General features: G+C 33.4%; 1 protein-coding gene across 1 annotated transcript; it reads right to left on the bottom strand.

The window, feature by feature from the left end:
* Window positions 1–18123: 18123 nt before the first annotated feature.
* LOC107849212 lies at window positions 18124–19023 on the bottom strand. Its single transcript, XM_016693849.1, has 2 exons — window positions 18796–19023; window positions 18124–18678 (listed from the first exon to the last, which is right to left on the bottom strand). Exons 1-2 carry the CDS (start codon window positions 19021–19023, stop codon window positions 18124–18126), a joined length of 783 nt encoding a protein of 260 aa, XP_016549335.1.
* Window positions 19024–19261: the final 238 nt, after the last annotated feature.

Raw genomic sequence — 19261 nt, 5'->3', positions numbered from 1 at the left:
CACTACCATTCTAGCACAAGAAAATCATTAAGGAACCAAAGTACAAAAGTTGTCCATGTCACTCAAGGCAAAAATAGAGATCCCCAAAATAAAACACGGCACCATAGGCACGAAGGGTTTCATAGCAACTACCTAGGTCATAAATGAGACCCATTTCAGCCCAACCTACCCAAGGAGGAATCCTTAGGAATGGACACCAAACGACATACCACCACATATACCATTGGTAACATAATTTAAGATCAAGACTCATATCCGGGGAACAAAACGTATGCAAGATATGAACCTTAGGTGTATATGATAATAGAATGTATTTCTCACTAGTAGAGAGCCCTCTCGATCGAGATAGGAGAAAATCACTAGAGTATGTAATCGAACTTCCCTTGGGGACCATCGCTAGAAGAAAATTTTTTATCAACCTTCGATCTTCCTCCCATTACGCCAATGTGTACAACACTCCACTTTAATGGGTATCACCGGGGATGTATACTAGGGACACTTGGACTTTCTATACCCAAAACCATTCTATAAAAGAGGAATAAGAGATGGACAAGCGTCTGAAACAAGACAAATCCCACACTCAACCTCCCTATTCATTACATCAAAGAATGTCACAGGGGAATTGGTCAATCTAAAGGACACGACTAAGAACTCATAATGACCATATCGAGTCCTAAAGGCGGCCTTAGGGATATCCGCTTCCCCAACCTTAACTTGATGATAACCCAAGCTAAGATCAATTTTAGAGGAACACTTCGCACCTTGAATTTGATCAAACAAATCATCTATTCTAGGGAGAGAATACTTATTTCTTATGGTCGTTTTATCCCATGGATAATGATCAGTGTACAAACGAAGGAAGCCAACCTTCTTGTGTGCGAACAACGTGGGAGCACTTTAAGGAGACACACTAGGATGAGTGTCCGAAACAAGATCAACCCCAAAATTGATTTCTCTATTGGGAGGAATACCGAAAGGATCACCGAGAAAACATCAAGAAACTTATTGATCATCGAGATGGGCTCTAGGGAAGAACCTTCTGAGTTAGAACCTTTAACTTGGACCAACGATACAAAAACCCTTTTAAAATTAACTTATAGACTCTAAGATACAAAATGAATCTCTCCTTATGCACCAAAGAACCACTTTCCCATACAATGACCAGCTCATTAGTAAATATGGACATGACTCTAAAGGTCCGATAATTTAAGGACGAATATAACCAATCCATCCTCAGGACAACATCAAAATCAACCACGCCAAACTCTATCAAGTCTACAAGAGCTTTTGTACCACTAATAGTACCACACACACCTTATAGACCCTCTTAACAACTACAGAATCTCCTACTCGGATAGAAATAAAAAAAAGAACTGAGAGACTCTCAGGACCAAAAACCAAGATGCACCATCACATACAGGGTCACATAATAAAAAGTAGATCCTTGGTCAAGCAAGTAATACACATCACGAGAGAAAATTTTCAACATAACCGCGTCGGCATCAGAAGGTCCCTCGAGCTCCCAAGGGATAGTAAGAGTATTGAGATGGTCTCGACTAATGTCGGATCTAGATTGGAATCCCTAGGGGCAAAAGCTAGAGAAGTGGCAACCGGTACCTTTTTTGACCAAGCGGCAATCCTTATGGGACACTCCTATTGCATGTGACCCAATTGACCATATTTAAAACACTGATTCTTTCCTTTCTCGCAACAACCATGGTATGATCGACCAGAAAATTGACAAGGAGGATAGGTGAATAAGGATTAGGCCCCTATTACCTGATATTGGGAACCTTGTGCCCTATGAGCATTACCAATTTGAAAACTCCCGTCTTTCAATGGGTTTGGGTAGGGATCACTAGTCGCATAATGGAGGCTAGGACCCACCCACTACTTTCTCTAGGACCATTTTTCACCAACTTGAGCCAACAGAGTAAAGGAGCGATGGAACCCAACATTTTGAGATATCTAAGAAGAAGTGTCACCCCTCAAAGTAGAGTTAGTGGGAACAGGTTGAACCCCTCGAGGACAGTCAAATTTCAGGACCTTGATCGGGTATGAATCCCAGAAATTGGATGAGCTTTATCCATATTGCCCTCAGTCGGGACAGAAAGGCTCGCCTGAACATCAGATCTTTTTGGATACATGATCTGAAAGATGAACAAGCAAAAATTAGAGAAATCCAAGACCTTAGACTCTACATAGCTTGAGATTGAAACACAAGAAAAAAAAAATTCCAAAATACCTCATAGCCCATTTGTTATAAGTATGGTGCGCTACACAATAATAAAAAAGACTCTACTTCACAAGGCTTTATGGACTCGCAACTGACCATGAACCTAGGCTAAGATACCAACTTGAAGATCCCTGAAACCCAGTTATGCCGTGTGGGCATCTCAAGCCCAACTTGAACTGGAGATCGCACCATCAACCCAACCTAACCATCTATTCAATTCATAAGTGTCGGATGAACTCTGACCAAATATCAAAGTAGCAAAAATAAAGCTAATAGTCAATTCTTAGACAATATCTAATATTTCATTAATGACAACAATCTAGCCAATATACCCAAGCCACAGTCATCCACAAAGTCTCTTACAAACCAATGTCAACTATATATCAGGACATGCCCCCGACAATAGCCAAATACCAAGTCTATACAAGTTGATGACTTAAAGTAAAAGACTATGAAATGTATGCCTTTCGGAGAATGGAAGATCAACACATCAATGCCAACACATGATCTGCCCGAACACTTAGTCCTTGCATAAAAAAAAACTCCTAAACCTATGTCACATGGGGACATAGCGTCCGAATATGGTTAGCGGTTGGAGCTCTAGCATATATCTCGAGGATAAGGATAAAATAGCGCATTAGTTCGATCCAAGTCAAACCATCATATGAAATCACATTTACGTTAGCATAGGCATATATAAATAGATGCATACACATCTTTATATATAGAATGCCAAGTCCTAGAAAGAGTCATAACAGTCATTCTTAAAGCATTCATTCATGAGAAATGGAGTAAAGAACTTTTAACCTTTCTCCTTACCAATTTTAGAACATTAAACTTCTCTGTTACATTAGTCAAGGGAATCTGAACCTCAAACCAACTCAACTAATTCAACCAAGATGAGGGACTCCAACCCTAAGTCATTTAATTAGGCGAGGGACTCCAATCACAAGTCATTTCATTGGGCGAGGGACACCAACCACAAGCCATAGAATTACGCGAAAGACTCTAACACAAGAGATTTTAGTGGGTGAGGGACTCTAACCACAAGCCATTTAGTTGGGAGAGAGACTCCAACCACAAGCCATTTCATTGGGCGAGGGACTCCAACCACAAGCCATTTCGTTGCCATTATTATACGATACTTGAACTCTTAACCCCTTTTAGTTCATGCACTAACATACATTCAATCCATTTCACATTTAAGGGCTTGAACCATTTACCCACATCAACACCATATGGGACTATGAGTCCTTCATCAGAGTATTCATTGATTAACCACTTTATTAGTCCAATTCCTTCATTCAAATCATCATTCAATTCAAATTATAATCATCAAGACCCTCACAAGCCATTCTAGCTTCATTAGCCTTTCTATACCACGCTTTAGTTCCACATATAATTCAAGTTCATGTTTTGGGAAAGAACCCTTTTCTTAGCCATCAACCAACATGGTCATAATTTAACAAATTACATGGCTAACAATACCATTACAATACCATTTCTCAACCATTCATACTTATTGGTCCATCGCATCATATAAAGTCATAAATGAATCCATTACGTGATTAACAAGGTTCTTACCAACCATTTACCAGTCATTCATATTCATTATGACTGAATACATGGCCTAAAATACATGTACCAACCACTTATCAAGTATTCACATTCATTATAACAATATCATACCTCATTCATGTACACTAGACCAATACCAGATTTTAATACACCATTAATATGTGACTAGACATTTTATTTATACAACTTCACAAACACCTTGTGTGCATACCTTTATAAAGGCCAAGTTCATGGTAGAAATCATCAAGATTAGAGTTACTCAATACTCACATGTTATACCACATACAACAAGCACCCACATATACAAATCATCATCATTAATATATATAAACATAAGTCCAAGAAAAAGTCAACATTATGCATCATTAGGCAACAAAACCCTCTTCATTTGATTTTAAAATCACCATGTACACTTACTAATTCAAGTATAAAATACATGGGTTTAGATTTATTTATAAAGGGGAACAGATAAATGCCTTAGACAACTTGATTCACCAAGAATCTTGACTTCACTTTGCCTCTAAAAGATCACCTTTGAAACTCTAGCCTCCAATTCTTCACAAATGAGTTTGAGAAAGTATTTAGGGTGTTTGATCCATAAACATGGAGGTTTAAGAGGTTACAAACACTTATATAGTTGGGGGAATTTGGGTTTTGGGGTGTAGGAAATGACCACAAGGTCCTTATCTAAAAGCTGGAAAATGAACCCTTCCTTGGATATGACTCACTTGAGAAACAGGGTACAAGTGGTACCCTAACTCGTACCCTAGGCTTCTCCTAGGTCATCTACATTGGTTAGGGTACGAATACCCTTCAATGAGTTGTAACCAAAGGGTACGACTCATGCCTTTATCTATATCCATCAACCATACCAAAAATAGTCCACTCCAAGCTAAGATTTCACTCGATACGATTGGTTTTGGTACGACTCATGCCTTAAGGTACAATTGGTTGGAGGATCACTCATACCTAGGACAGTGAGTAAACCTCACCACACTACCTAAGGTATGAGAGGGGAGGAGATAACAATACGACTTGTATCCAAGGGGTACGACTCGTACATCTAGTAGTACCTAGCTCAGAGACACCAAATGAGGGAATTTTTTTCAATGGTTCAAAGTCTAGGCGTTTCATCAAAAAGAGTAATAGCAAAGAAATTAGAACTTTTACATTTTAGCAATAATTCAATAAATTGAAAAATGATTATTCAAATCCAACAATCATTTCATAAAAGAGTTCGAACAATGGAATTTCTTGTAAGAAATTAGACATTGATCTTCATTAGGAGGGGGATGGGTGGAGGTGGTTGCACTTCAGCAACATCAACATGCCCGTATCGATATTTGACCTTGTCATCGCTTTAATCTCATCCACCCGTCTCTACTAGGACTTTCACGATCGACATTTTTTGCAACATAAATAGGTCATTCAAGTAATGTTTGCCAACATCCGTCAAATGTTGCTCCATGGTCTTCTCTCGCAAAGCATTGTCGTTCTCCTCCGACCTTTTTCATTTCATTTTTGATAAAAACAAAAAAAATTAAAACAATAACGACATAGGAAATAAATTAGAAGAAGAAGATAAAGTTTGATAAACCTGTGATGCCAAAGAATCGTAAAATTATGAAGTAGTCTATAAATAAAGTTGGAATGCTTTTTCACAACATAATCAAAGGGCATTTAGATAAAATAGTGCGTCTTTCAAACTCCATTGTTATTTTTTGACATGAAATACAGTTAAATAATTAGCAATTGGGTGAATTAACATAGTCTAAATAATCAAGTCTAATTGATAATCAATACAATTTGTTGCATACATTGATTCAACAATCCCCTGTCATGAGTGAGTTTAATAAATTTTCACATAAAGTTAACAAATTGTAAATCAATGCAATTCATAATGTAGGTTAATTTAAATTTTTTCATTACACGTCAATTGATAAAGTTTGACGTAATGTTGACAAATTGAAAATTCTCGCAATTCAAAATGTAGATTGATTCAACAATCTCCTATAATGAGTGAATTTAATAATGTTTAATATAATATTGATAAATTGAGCATGAAAGCAATTCATAACTTAGATTGATTCAACAATTTTCATTTCAAGTCAATTAATAGAGTTTAACAATCGCACCAAATTGACAACAATCAACACAATTCCTTGCATAGATGCAATTCAACAATCCCCTATTATATAATAAAGTTTGATATAATATTGACAAATTGAGAATCAACACAATTTATAATGTAGATTGATTCGACAATTTTCATTTGAAGTCATTTAATAGAGTTTGAATAATCACGTTAAATGGACAATCAACACAATTCGGAGTGTAGATGCAATTCAACAATCCCCTGTCATGAGTGAATTTAATAAAGTTTGATATAATGTTGTTAATTAGCAATCAATGAAATTAATAGCGTAGATTAATTCAATAATTATCATTATAAGAGAATTAATAATATCTACATAATTGAGTCAAATTGACAGTCAACACAATTTTTCACGTAGATTGATTCAACAATCCCCTGTCATGACTGAACTTAGTAAGTTTTCATATAATATTGATAAATTTTGAATCGACGTAATTCATAAAGTAGATTGATTCAAAAATTAACATTATAAGAGAATTTTGATTAATCTGGTCAAATTGACAATCAACACAATTTGTTGCATAGATTAATTCAACAATTTCCTGTCATGACTGAATTTAATAACTTTTAATAAAATATTGATATATTGCAATTCGACATATTTTATAACGTACATTGATTCAACATAGATTGATTCAACAATTACTACTACAAAGAATTAATAAAGTCTGAATGATTGGGTCAAAATGATAATCAACTCAATTTATTGAGAAGATTGATTCAAAAATTACCATTTGAAGCCAATAAATAAATTTTGATATAATGTTGACAAATTGACAATCAACGAAAGTCATGACATACATTGATTCAACAATCCCAAGTCATAAGTCAAATTTAATAATGTCTGATAAAATATTGATAAATTGAGAACCAATGCAATTCATAATGTACATTCATCTAACAATACCATGTCAAGAGTGAATTTAATAAAGTTTGATATAATGTTGACAAATTGACAATCAACGCAGTCATAACGTACATTGATTCAACAATCCCATATCATGAGTGAATTTAATAAAATTTGATATATGTTGACAAATTGAGAATCAACGCAATTCATAACGTACATTAATCCCATGTCATGAGTGAATTTAATAAATTTTTGGCATAATATTGATAAATTGAGAATCAACGCAATTCATAACGTACATTCATTCAACAATTTTGTATCATGGGTGAATTTAATAAAGTTTGATATAATGTTGACAAATTGACAATCAACGCAATCATAACATATATTGATTCAACAATCCCATGTCATAAGTGAGTTTAATAAAGTTTGATATAATGTTGATAAATTGAGAATCAACGCAATACATAACGTACATTAATTTAACAATCCCATGTCATGAGTGAATTTAATTATGTTTGATATAATGTTGATAAATTGAGAATCAACATAATTCATAATGTATATTCATTCAACAATCTCCTTTCATGAGTGAATTTAATAAAGTTTGATATGATATTGACAAATTGATAATCAATGCAATTTATAACGTACATTCACTCAATAATCCCATGTCATGAGTGAATTTAATAAAGTTTGATATAATATTGATAAATTGAGGATCAATGCAATTCATAACAAAAAGTTATTCAACGATATCCATTAAAAGTCATTTAATACGAATTGAAATAATCGTATCAAATCGCAAGCCAACACAATTAAAGTAGATTGATTCCACAATCCCAATTCTTAGTTAATTAATAATGATGACTACAACAATAACAAATTTAAAATAATTACAATAAATAATATTTCAATGGGATATGGGACAAATTTGGTGATGCTTTGATTATTATATCGTATGGGATTGTTGAAAGCTCAAGTACCAAATTTGGTCAATCATCATGTTCATATTCCTTAGGTCGGGTGTTCGATTCTCCAAGCCGCGCAGCTTTTATTTGTGGAATAAATGTTGACCCTTTCGAATCTAACTACCTACTTATTAATGGGAACACAAAACCTAAATTAATGGGATCAACAATTCTAAAAATTCAAACAGTCAAAAACTAGGTCACCTCTCCTCTTCCTCTCATCTTCCTCTCATCTTTAAAATACCTCACAGTGCACACTCCACCTCAACTATACATAACTAACTACTAAGTTCCTTAACATCTCACTAAAACAATGACTGCATTTATACCCGTTCACTCATACACAGGCTCCTATCCACACTTCACAATTAGCTGCACCTATCCTACATGGCGCTTGACGAAGTTGTATATTTATTTATTAATTTTTTAAATAATAATTCTTTGTATGTGTCTTCATTTAATACATTTATTACTATTCATTTTTGAAAAGACAAAAACGATCCATAACTTCGTGGCGAAAAAAATAAGAGAACTTTATTTTTTTTATTTATAAAAAATAATTTAGAGGCGTCATTTAATTTTAGAAAAATTAAGAAGCCATTTAAAAACATAATTTTGAAAGCAAACCTTTTAAAAATAACCAGAGTCTACGTAAGGATTCAAGTAAATTCGAAAGAGGGTGTTAGACACTTTCAAAAATCCACAAAGCGTGGATCCCGAAGGATTAAATTTATGTGGCTAATTTTGAAAAAAAAAAAAATCTTAAGTTATTTGAAAAAATCTTATTAAAAATCTTGAATTTATTTTAAAGACCTTATTTCAAAACAATAGAGTTTATTTGATACTAATCCATTGAATTTATTCTAAGTGATAAAATGAACAAAAGTTTCAAAATAATTTCAACTTTAATAAGTTTATCCGAATTAAGACTTTAGGCTAAAGAATTAACCCAACTTCTTAAACATGGATTTTGAGTCGACAATTACTACAAAAGGATATAAGTAGATCCTCAAGTTATTCCTCAAACTTAAGTTTATCTAAAATAAAGGAATTAAAAATTAAAAATATTAAATAACCAACATAAACGAATAATTTCAATATAATTTGATCTCTGAGGATTCATCTAGATTAAATTAAATTACAAACAAACAAACAAATAATTAAATTAACTACAAGCAAATAAGGAAGGAAAGTAGAGATTTGGGCCCCTTTCTAGCCCACGTTAAATCTGGACAGCCTTTGGGCCTATTTTAATGGACCCTTTTTAGTCCATTTTCAGCTATGTATATCAGTTGTATACTGAATGTATATCAGCCTCGTTGCTGTAGCGTTTTTGTGTAAACATTGTATATCAGTGTATAAAACTAATATCTTCATTGCTTGCCTTCATTTACTGTTGTATACTATTGTATACTACTGTACATCTGCATATATCAGTCCGATTTTTTCATGTGCTAGTCCATTTTGGACTTTGGGTGAGGCTTGACTAGATAATGCTCGAATGCAAAGGTAAAAGGTCAAATAGTCACAAAGCGTGGAGATTAGAAGATTGGGCTCGAGTAAAACTGATTCGTGACATATCATCTCACCATAACAAAATCAAATAAACCCAAAAATGAATAACTAAAAACAGAATAATCCAGAATCAACCACCAAAGTTGTACTTGTTAAGAGTTTTTAAGAAGGATTTCAAGGATTAAAACAGCAATCCCAAACAAATTTAACTCACAACAAACACAAGTAGTGCAACAATTCCATGTGTTATAAACACACAAATACCCAAACAGACTCACATATTCAAGTATTAACGAAATTCCAAACCAATTGAATTTGAACACAGCTATTCATCCAAACATAGGACATTTCGTACAAGAGCAAACCCCATTCTAATTGTTACAACTGAGATTCAGATTTTTATTGTAACAAAGGGAGAGAAAAAATGCAAAAGAGATTAAGCTTTCACCTTTTCGGGAATAGCAAACCGGGACGACAAATCGACCACGCCTTCACCATTCCCCTTGACTCGAAAAGGAGTAACGAAAAATGAAACGTGATTTTAGAATTCTCACCACTCTAAGGCTGGGGACTGAAGTCCAAAATCCTAGATGAGTAAAGAGAATTTTTAACTTTTTTTTCCTTCGGAAAGCCCTTTACAACAGTGAAGTGGGGAGGGTTTATATAGAACCCAAAATCCCTAATTTCTTCAATAATTTTTGGTGTGGGGGAGGGGTTTTTGAGGTCTTTTGGGGAAATTTGAATTCAAGAAAGGATAAGGTTTGTTGAGTGAGCTAGAAATTATACAATTTTCATACAGATTTGAATTTCAAATTTGATAATTTAAAGAAAATGGATGAGGTGTCGTTGAAGCTGTTGTTTACGTGATATTGAAACATTTGGCGGGTTGGGTTCGTCATTTTTGGGTTGAAATCGGGTTGGAGAAACTGTTGTCTGCTGAAGTTGTTGCGGGTTCTGGTCGAGATCGTTGATATTGCTAGAGTTTTGACCCTGGTTATCGAGTTGAAGTTGTTGTCGATGTTGATGTTGATGTTGTAGATGGATGTTAAGTTGAAATTGTTGTTTTTGGTCGGTGGATATTGCTGGTGTTGTGTAATAGGGAAATGGAGCAAGGGAATGGAATGGTTCGATTTTGGGCCACTGGAGTGGGCTAGTGGATGGCTGGATCATCTGGCCCAATTTTAGAAAAAAAAAAAGGGTTGGGTTATTGATTTAGGCGAGAGTAGAAATTAGGCTATTTGTCAAATAGCTTAATTGTTAAGATTTTAATCAATTGTTTAAATTTCAGCCGATTGACAATCAAATGGCCAATTATGATCAATTTATTTCAATTATGGACAAATTTAATATATTGACTAAATTGAATCACAATATGAGATGAATTAAAATCCAAATTAATCCGTAACTTCTTGGTTTAATAAAATCAAACATATATTTTTTTGAATAAATTATTTTTGACAACAAATAGATATTTAAATTAAGACTTTGCCCATTTAAATCAATTTTCATATAGTCCTTGATTAAAATTTATTTTTTTGTAAAATAATTTTTTAAGTCATAAAATGACACAATCTCATAAACATGAAATTATATAATCGCTACTTAAAATGACAAAATTACTTAGATAAATATTTTTAAAAAGTTTCGTTATCCGGATAAAATAAAAGTAATTTTTTTTAAAATCAAAGAAACTCAGAATTAAACTTAGTCATGGAGGGCAAAAATTTAGGTGTCAACAACTGTCCCTCTCTTTGGATAGGGTAAACGCAAGTAACCCTGGGTAAAGGGAGATTGACGTTCCTAATTTTTGTCCGACCACAAATTCGTTTCTGAAAGGGGGTTGATTTTCGTATGAGTTTTAGGGAGCTATGCCCGAACCCTGGTATCGAGTTTCCTACATATCTTAAATTACATGAGAATTTAGGCTACTTGTTGTTCATAACGCTTGATTTAAAGCATGATTTTCAATGAATTCACAAACTATTTTGATTTTTGAATTTTGGTGAAATCGAAAAGCTAGGAATAAGAGGATTCGGGGAGGTTAGAATTCAGTTGAGTTTTTAACACAGATACCAGCCTACATATCCCAACGATTTAGGAAATCAGACTGCTTATAGTTTGACTCAATCGGTAAAAAAGATAGTCTTTTATTTTAGACGATCTTTGGCTTAGGATAAGTAACAAGTCAATTGAGTTAAGAAAAAGAGGCTTGTAACCTCTTAACCATGAATGTGGGATCCTTCACATCCATAGGCTAGAATTTATCTAGCCATAATTTACGAAACTCTGAGTGCATTATCACCCGGATTTGAAAGAAAGAGAATTTCAGTGTGATTTTAAAAATATCCTACATTCCTTCTAAAAGGGGCGTGGTTTAATGGTAGTAGAAGTCATCTTTCAGCTCAAGTCTGAAGAATTTGACATTTCTCTTCGGACCATATCTCAGTTCGCTGCTAAGAAAAAGTTTCACGTTATGCAACGTCCTTTCTGGAGTTATCCACACCTATGGTTTTGATTTGAAAATTTCATCCTTTTGGATAGTCTCGACAACAACTAAAACAAATGATTAGTTGTAAATGGAGCATTACACAAATATAAATTAGTGCAAACCTATTTGAACATGCTATACTGAGATAGTTAATGAACCAATTTGCACAACCTGTTCTAAAAAAATTATGCCATATTAAACGAGGTGAAAATCCAATATGTACCAGTAAAAAGGCAAATGACTTATCTTGAACGTGACATGCCACTTTGAATGGAGTGACGGTTAAACGTGTCTTATTGAAAAACGGACGACCTATTTTGAATGTAACATGCCACTTTGAATGGAGTATCGATCCAATGTGTCTCATTGAAAGGTGGACGACCCATTTTGAATGTAACATGCCACTTTGAATAGAGTGACGGTCCAATGTGTCTCACTAAAATACGGATAACCCATTTTGATTGTAACATGCCACTTTGAACGAAGTGACGGTCCAATGTATCTCATTGAAAGGTTGACGACCCATTTTGATTGTAACATCCCACTTTGAATGGAGTGACAGTCCAACATGTCTCATTAAAAGGTGGACGACCTATTTTGAATGTAGAATATCACTTAGAACAGAGTGACAGTTCAACATGTCTTATTGAAATGCAGAAGATCTATTTTGAATGTAATATGCCACTTGAATAGAGTGATGGTCCAACTTGTCTCATTAGTGGACGACCCATTTTTAATATAATTTGCCACTTTGAACGGAGTGACGGGCCAACATATCTAATTAAAATGTGAACGGCCCATTTTAAATGCAACATGTCTCTTTGAATGAAGTGATGGTCCAACGTGTCTCATTAAAAGTCAAATGACCCATTTTTAATGTAATATGTCACTTTGAATGAAGTGATGGTCAAACGTGTCTATTAATCACCAACACTAGACTTATTAGTAGCAAATGAATGCAAGGGCAATTATGCAAACCTTGCTTTAATACGCCACACCGAAAGGGGTAACAATCCATAACATAATAAGATGTCACTTGAAGTAGGTGATGATCCATAACATAATAACATATCACTCTGAAGGAGGTGACAATCCATAACATAATAATATGACATGCTGAAAGAGGGTGGCGATCCATAACATAATAATATTTCACGCTGAAGGAGATGACAATCCATAATATAATAACATGTCACTCGAAAGGAGGTGATGATCCATAACATAATAATATGTCACTTTGAAAGAGGTGGCAATCCATAACATAATAATATGTCACTCTGAGGAAGGTGGCGTTCCATAACAAAATAACATGTTACTCTAAAGAAGGTGACGACCCATAACATAATAACGTGTCACTCTGAAGGAAGTGAAAGTCCATAACATAATAATTTATCACTCTAAAGGAGGTGACGTTCCATAACATAATAACATTTCACTTTGAAGGAGATGATGGTCCATAACATAATAACATGTCACTCTGAAGGAGGTGACAGTCCATAACATATAATATGTTGTCTCAAATAATGTGATGGTCCAATGCATCCTCTTAAAGGGTGAGAAAACCCAAATATAATAGGATGTGTCCTTTTGAAAGAGTGAATGACCCAAATATAATAAAATGTGTTACCTCAAACAAAGTGACGATTCGGTATGTCCTCTTGAACGGGTGAATGACCCAAATATAATAAGATGTGTCACCTCGAATGGGCTGACAACCCAATAATTTTCGTAGAGGGTAGAAACCCCTAATAAATAAGTAAAGATAGAAGTTGATGTGTTAAACTTCATCATTTGAATCAGAAATCCTTAAAAGGACTTGTGCATGTCCTGAGCTTTTGGATTGAATCCTCAAACTATGAGAGTATTGGTTTGTGTTAGTTCTTAGAGGCAGTCTTGCATAATGTCACGTACATAACTCAAACAACACTCATTAATAACATAACAACTTGTTGTAACTAAGCCTAGAGTGTAACAGAAGATAGAGTTTAAAGATAAAGTCATTTGACTCATAATGATTTGGAGATAGTGTTTTGAATAATATCTCAATTGTTATGCCCAATCATTTCCCTATAATATTAGATAAAGTGTTCGAGATCATAACAAAGTAATTGAAATATAAATCAAAAGGAAAATGGAGAAGAGAGGTTGTCCGAATTATTATGGCAGGGCACAGTGGATTTGGTAATGCCTTTTGTCATGCTTAATGTTGTCAATATTGTAACTTTACTTTTTCTGCATCCAAAGAAAAATTCTTAATTTTGATAGACTGACTGTGTTGGTATTTCCTTGCTCTCTTGATGTTCCTTGTTGTTCATCGATTTGTAGGCTTGAAGTGCAGTCTTTGTAGTTCCTCAAAAATTCTGCCCCAATTTAGAAACTCCCTAACTTCCTTGTAACTTATGACATTATTTAGTATGGAATTTTTGATATCTTCTAAAAAATTATGCCCCAGTCTAGAATGCAAAATACTTGAATTCTTTATGATGTAATATAGCTTCAAACTTGACAACTTCTCACAAACTATGCCCTTATTTCATCTTTAGCAACATTTGGTGGTCACCTTTATAGCAAATATCTAGTTTTGTGAAATTTTTGAGACCTTCTCAAAAATTTCTGCCCCAGTTATATGTTTCAATGTTATCTTTATGTAACTTAAAAAAAAGATCCTTTTGATAAAATTGTGAGATCCTCTCAAAATTTGTCTCAGATTCTATGAAAATCTTATGGTAAATATGATCGAGCTAGTGGGGTATCCACATATTTCATTGAGGTAGGAAACATATCAAACATAGTTCCATAGTAAGATGGAAAAATAAATTTTCTAAAGGATTGATCAAAGCCGACATAGGCCACCTACGAATTCCATTCTTGGAAATTCAGATCCAACGTACTTTGTATTACAAAGAAATCAAATCATAAAGTGCGATTATAAGGAAATAACGACAATAAAGCATGATTACAAGAAAAGAAAACAATAACTTCAAAATGCAGGGTAGAAGGACGTCGAAAGTGCGCCTTTGAGGAACCTTCATTCTTCTTCACGACTGATGGCGGAAAAAGACTACTTTGCTTTTACTCTTTACGAAGCGAGCAAGTTTGATTACCAACATAAATCAATTTCTTTTTTAAAAAGAAGAAAACAAACAAAAGGTAAAAGCAAAGTAGTTTTTTCCCGCAGAAAACAATCAAAAGGTAAAAGTGTTAGTTCATGAATTATAATAATTGATCAAAGTAATATATGAGACAAATCAAGCAAATAAATAATGCAAAACAATGAAGCACTTTAGCACATACACAATTTATAACGCGTCCTCTCATACATGAGACCTTTCAAGCCAAAAGTAAGCCTAACATTTGAAAGATATATAGGTCGTTTGTAAGACGTTCCATTGCCCCTTAAATATTATACAAACTTCATAAATAAATCAAATGGGGATACAAAATGATGGAAAGGAAAAATACATGATATCAATCCCACGTAGGGAAGAAAATCTTAACTAAACCTCCTTGAGAGTCCTTTGATCTTGACCTTCTTGAAACTTCTTAATTACCTTCTGATGAAGATCTTCTTTTGATTAAAAGAATCTATCTAAGTAAAACCCTCAACCCCAAGGGATAATGGTTCGTACAATTCGGCATCATATTCTTCAATTTAACAGATAAGGTTTGATCGTATGCTATGAATCGTGGTCAAATAGATGTAAGGTAGGTTTTTTAATGGACCTAATACCCTCTAAGATATTGGGTCGTCTTAGGCTTATGCCTAAAAATGAGTTTTGATTTCACTCTATCCTAGGTATATAGAGTGGGCTTCAACCAGGTTCCAAAGTGGACAACTTGGGTTTGGAAATACAAACAGTCATCGGACGTCTAACGTGCCAATTAACCATCATACTCCCAACACTTGATTTGGAATTGAACAATAGGGGCCGAAACATTAATACAAAAATAATTACAAAAGTAACAATTAATACAAAAATTAGCCAAACACATAAAATCCTTATGGTTAGAATCAAGATGAATCCCTAGAAAAGTCTTCATTCTATTATGATCCATTTTTGAAAAGTAAAAAATGTTTCATGGCTTCGTGGCGAAAAATAAGAGAAGTCTATTTTTTATTTTATTTTTGAAAAATAATTTAGAATCCCCACTTAATTTTAAGAAATTTAAGAAACCATTTAAAAGTAATTTTGAAAGAAAACCTTTTGAAAATAACTAGAGTCTACATAGGATTTCAAGTAAATTCGAAAGAAAGGTGTTAGGCACTTTCGAAAATCCACAAAGTGTGGTTCTCGACGGATTAAACTTATTTGGTTAAGTTTAACCAAAAAAGTTCTTTAAGTTATTTGAAAAATCTTCTTAAAATTTATGAATTTATTTTAAAAACCTTATTTCAAAACAATAGAGTTTATTTGATACTAATCCATTTAATTTATTCTAAATGATAAAATGAGCTAAGCATCAAAAGTTTCAAAATAATTCTAACTACAATAAGTTTATCCGAATTAAGACTTTAGGCTAAAGAATTAATCCAACTTCTTAAACATGGATTTTGAGTCGATAATAACTATGAAAGGATATAAGTAGATCGTCAACTAATTCCTCAAACATAAGTTTGTCTAAAATAAAGGAATTAAAAATTAAAAATTAAAAATTAAAAATTAAAAATATTAAAAATATTAAATAACCAACATTAATGAATAATTTCAATATAATTTGCTTTCCAAGGATTCATCTAGATTAAATTAAATTACAAACAAACAAACAAGTAATTAAATTAACTACAAGCAAATAAGGAAGAAAAGTGGAGATTTGGGCCCCTTTCTAGCCCACTTTAAATCGGACAGCCTTCGGGCCTACTTTAATGGACCCTTTTTGGTTCATTTTTAGCTATGTATATCACCTGTATACTGACTGTATATCAGCCTTGCTACTGCAGCGTTTTTGTGTACACACTGTATATCAGTGTATAAAACTGGTATCTTCATTCCTTGCCTTCACTTGCTGCTGTACACTAATTTATATCTGCATATATCAATCTCGTTTCTTCATGTGTTAGTCCATTTTGGACTTTGGTGGAGGCTTGAATCGATAATGCTCGAATGCAAAGGTAATGGGAGTGTAAGTAGACTCCGGTAAATTTTTCATGCAAAGAAAATAAAAATAAGGATTAATACAATGGAAATGACCACAACCAACAAAAGAGAAATTCAAAAATACTTTCATATAAATCAAACACCCTATGTAAATCAACTGGAGTAATCAAAAAGGGTTTATAAATAGGCATTTGGAATAAATATTGTGGAATAGCATAGATATTAGACTTAAGGAAAGAATTAGATAAAATATAAACCATAAAGTAATGATAATAAATATTTCTTCCGTTTTAAAAAGAATGATCTACTTTTTTTTTTGGGCTGTTTAAAAAAGAATGACCTCTTTTCCTTTTTGACAACCTCAAACTTTTGAAATTCCAATAATACCCTTGCTATCATTTTCCATATTCACCAAACATAGACCCACTAACATAGAAATATGTCAGGTTAATTTTTTTTTAATGAATAGAAAATTCAACAGAAATTTCAAAATATGCAACCCGTCAAATCACATTAATGTTGTCACTTTAACTTTTTCTTAGTTTTTTATTCTTTTCCTAAATTTTATGCTTTCCCTTTTTTCCAGTGCAATTCTCTTTTCTTGGCCAGTTGCAACATATAGTTTCAACAAAGAATATTCTTAGCAGTGTTGCTTATATTAAGCGTCGATCACAATTGAATTAGTACAAAAAAAAAGAGTATATATAAGGACATTAAAGAACAGAGTAATACTCATATGCACAATCTTTTCACGCACAACTTTAAATTTAGGACTTTATACAAGAAAAAAAACCATCAATATATAGGAGTTTATCCCAAAACAAAGTCATCTACATATAGGAATTTATGAGCACTACACAAAAAAAGAGAGATCATCTACATCCAGGAGCTAATACCAAGAAGAGGTCATTTACAAGTAGTAGGAGTTTATACAAAAAAGATGCAAGATGCTCAAGGCTACAAAAGGGAAAATCAGTAAACTTTAAAAATAGATTGTACTCCTACTAGGATTGACATACATATATCCCATATCACATTTAGAGGAAATCATTAGCTTCATTGACAACATCAATATCACAACAAAGTTGAACCGAAAGACTTCCTTTTCGTTCTAATCTTTCTTTCATCAAGTGAGACACTATATAGCTGTTCCCGCCTTTAGCTTTCATAAAATCAATCATGCAAGATTGCAAAGTTAAAAACACGTGATTGAGTCGCTCCACTCTCATTTAATTTAAAAAATTTCAACTGCAATTATCGACTCATCAATATTTATAGGAGTCTTTTGGTATTGAATGACTCTAAAGAATCCAAGATCAAAGACATTTAAATCTAGACTATTAGAAGGTTGAAAGCACAGTCGAATATCAAATCCATCTTCTCGAGCAGCTTCGTTAAATTCCATATCATTTACATCAATATGAGATCTTACATTGTCTTGTTGAATAAAAATGGGAGTATTTGACTCTGAAACTAGCCATTTTGATTTAATTGCGGAAAGAATTTTTGCGATCAAGCAAGCCCTAGTTATATCTTTAGTCACAGATAATATAGGCTTCGTTTCCAAAGTCCCGGTAACTTGATTTTTGCTATTCCACTTAGCTGCCTCTTTTACAACAAAAGGAAAAATTCCTATTTTTCCTGAAAACAACTTAAATCCATTTTGATCAAATCTGGGACGTGCGACAGCAGCCATGAACATCACTTTGGTAATAAAATTCTTACTTTTACATGATCTATATGGATTAGATTCTAGTTCTTCTGGGATGAGATAGTACCTTTCACATTTCTTTGATAGAAAAAACTATTTTTCATCTATGTGAACGTAATTAAACATATTTGAAAATTTTGGATTCGAATGAAGTGTATCCGGATCAAGTATTGATAAACAAAACTCGACTCGTACCTTTTTATTTTTCTCCGTCCAATGAGGCTTTATAGCGTTTATGTGCGCCCTCATTGCACCATCTTTGATACGTCGAAAAAGAGTTGATGTCGACGCATCAATGGCACAAGCTAAAGATCGAATATTCGTTCGACGATAAAGAGGAGTTTCCTTTATTTGATTAATATCAATTTGAATTCGTTTTCTCTCAACTTTACCCGCAAGTTTTGATAAATGATCTATCGCCATGCCATTAGAAAGAGATAACTATATTTGTCTCCAAATTCATTTCATCGTACTTTCTGAAGTGTGAAATAACTGTGCAGCTTGCTTTACTGATCCATGTCTGAGATGCCCAACTTTGCTTTCTTTCAAAAGTCATTCACCAATAGCTTGACGGTCCTTATATTTTAGTCTTGAATTTTCAGTAATTGAATCTAATTGTGAATTCATTGTTTTTATATTTATGACATCCTTATAGGAAATT

The sequence above is a fragment of the Capsicum annuum genome, chromosome 12 (assembly GCF_002878395.1).
Source record: "Capsicum annuum cultivar UCD-10X-F1 chromosome 12, UCD10Xv1.1, whole genome shotgun sequence".
NCBI lineage: Eukaryota > Viridiplantae > Streptophyta > Magnoliopsida > Solanales > Solanaceae > Capsicum > Capsicum annuum.
Note: the sequence above shows the minus strand (reverse complement) of the source record. Positions and strands in the feature narration are given on the sequence as shown.

Bases quoted from the DNA above. Each gene is read 5' to 3' on its own strand.
- LOC107849212 (XM_016693849.1), bottom strand. From the start codon at position 19,023: ATGGCGATAGATCATTTATCAAAACTTGCGGGTAAAGTTGAGAGAAAA. The intron at 18,679-18,795 runs GTACGAGTCGAG...TTTCTATCAAAG, and splicing joins GGACGGAGAAAAATAAAAAG to AAATGTGAAAGGTACTATCT.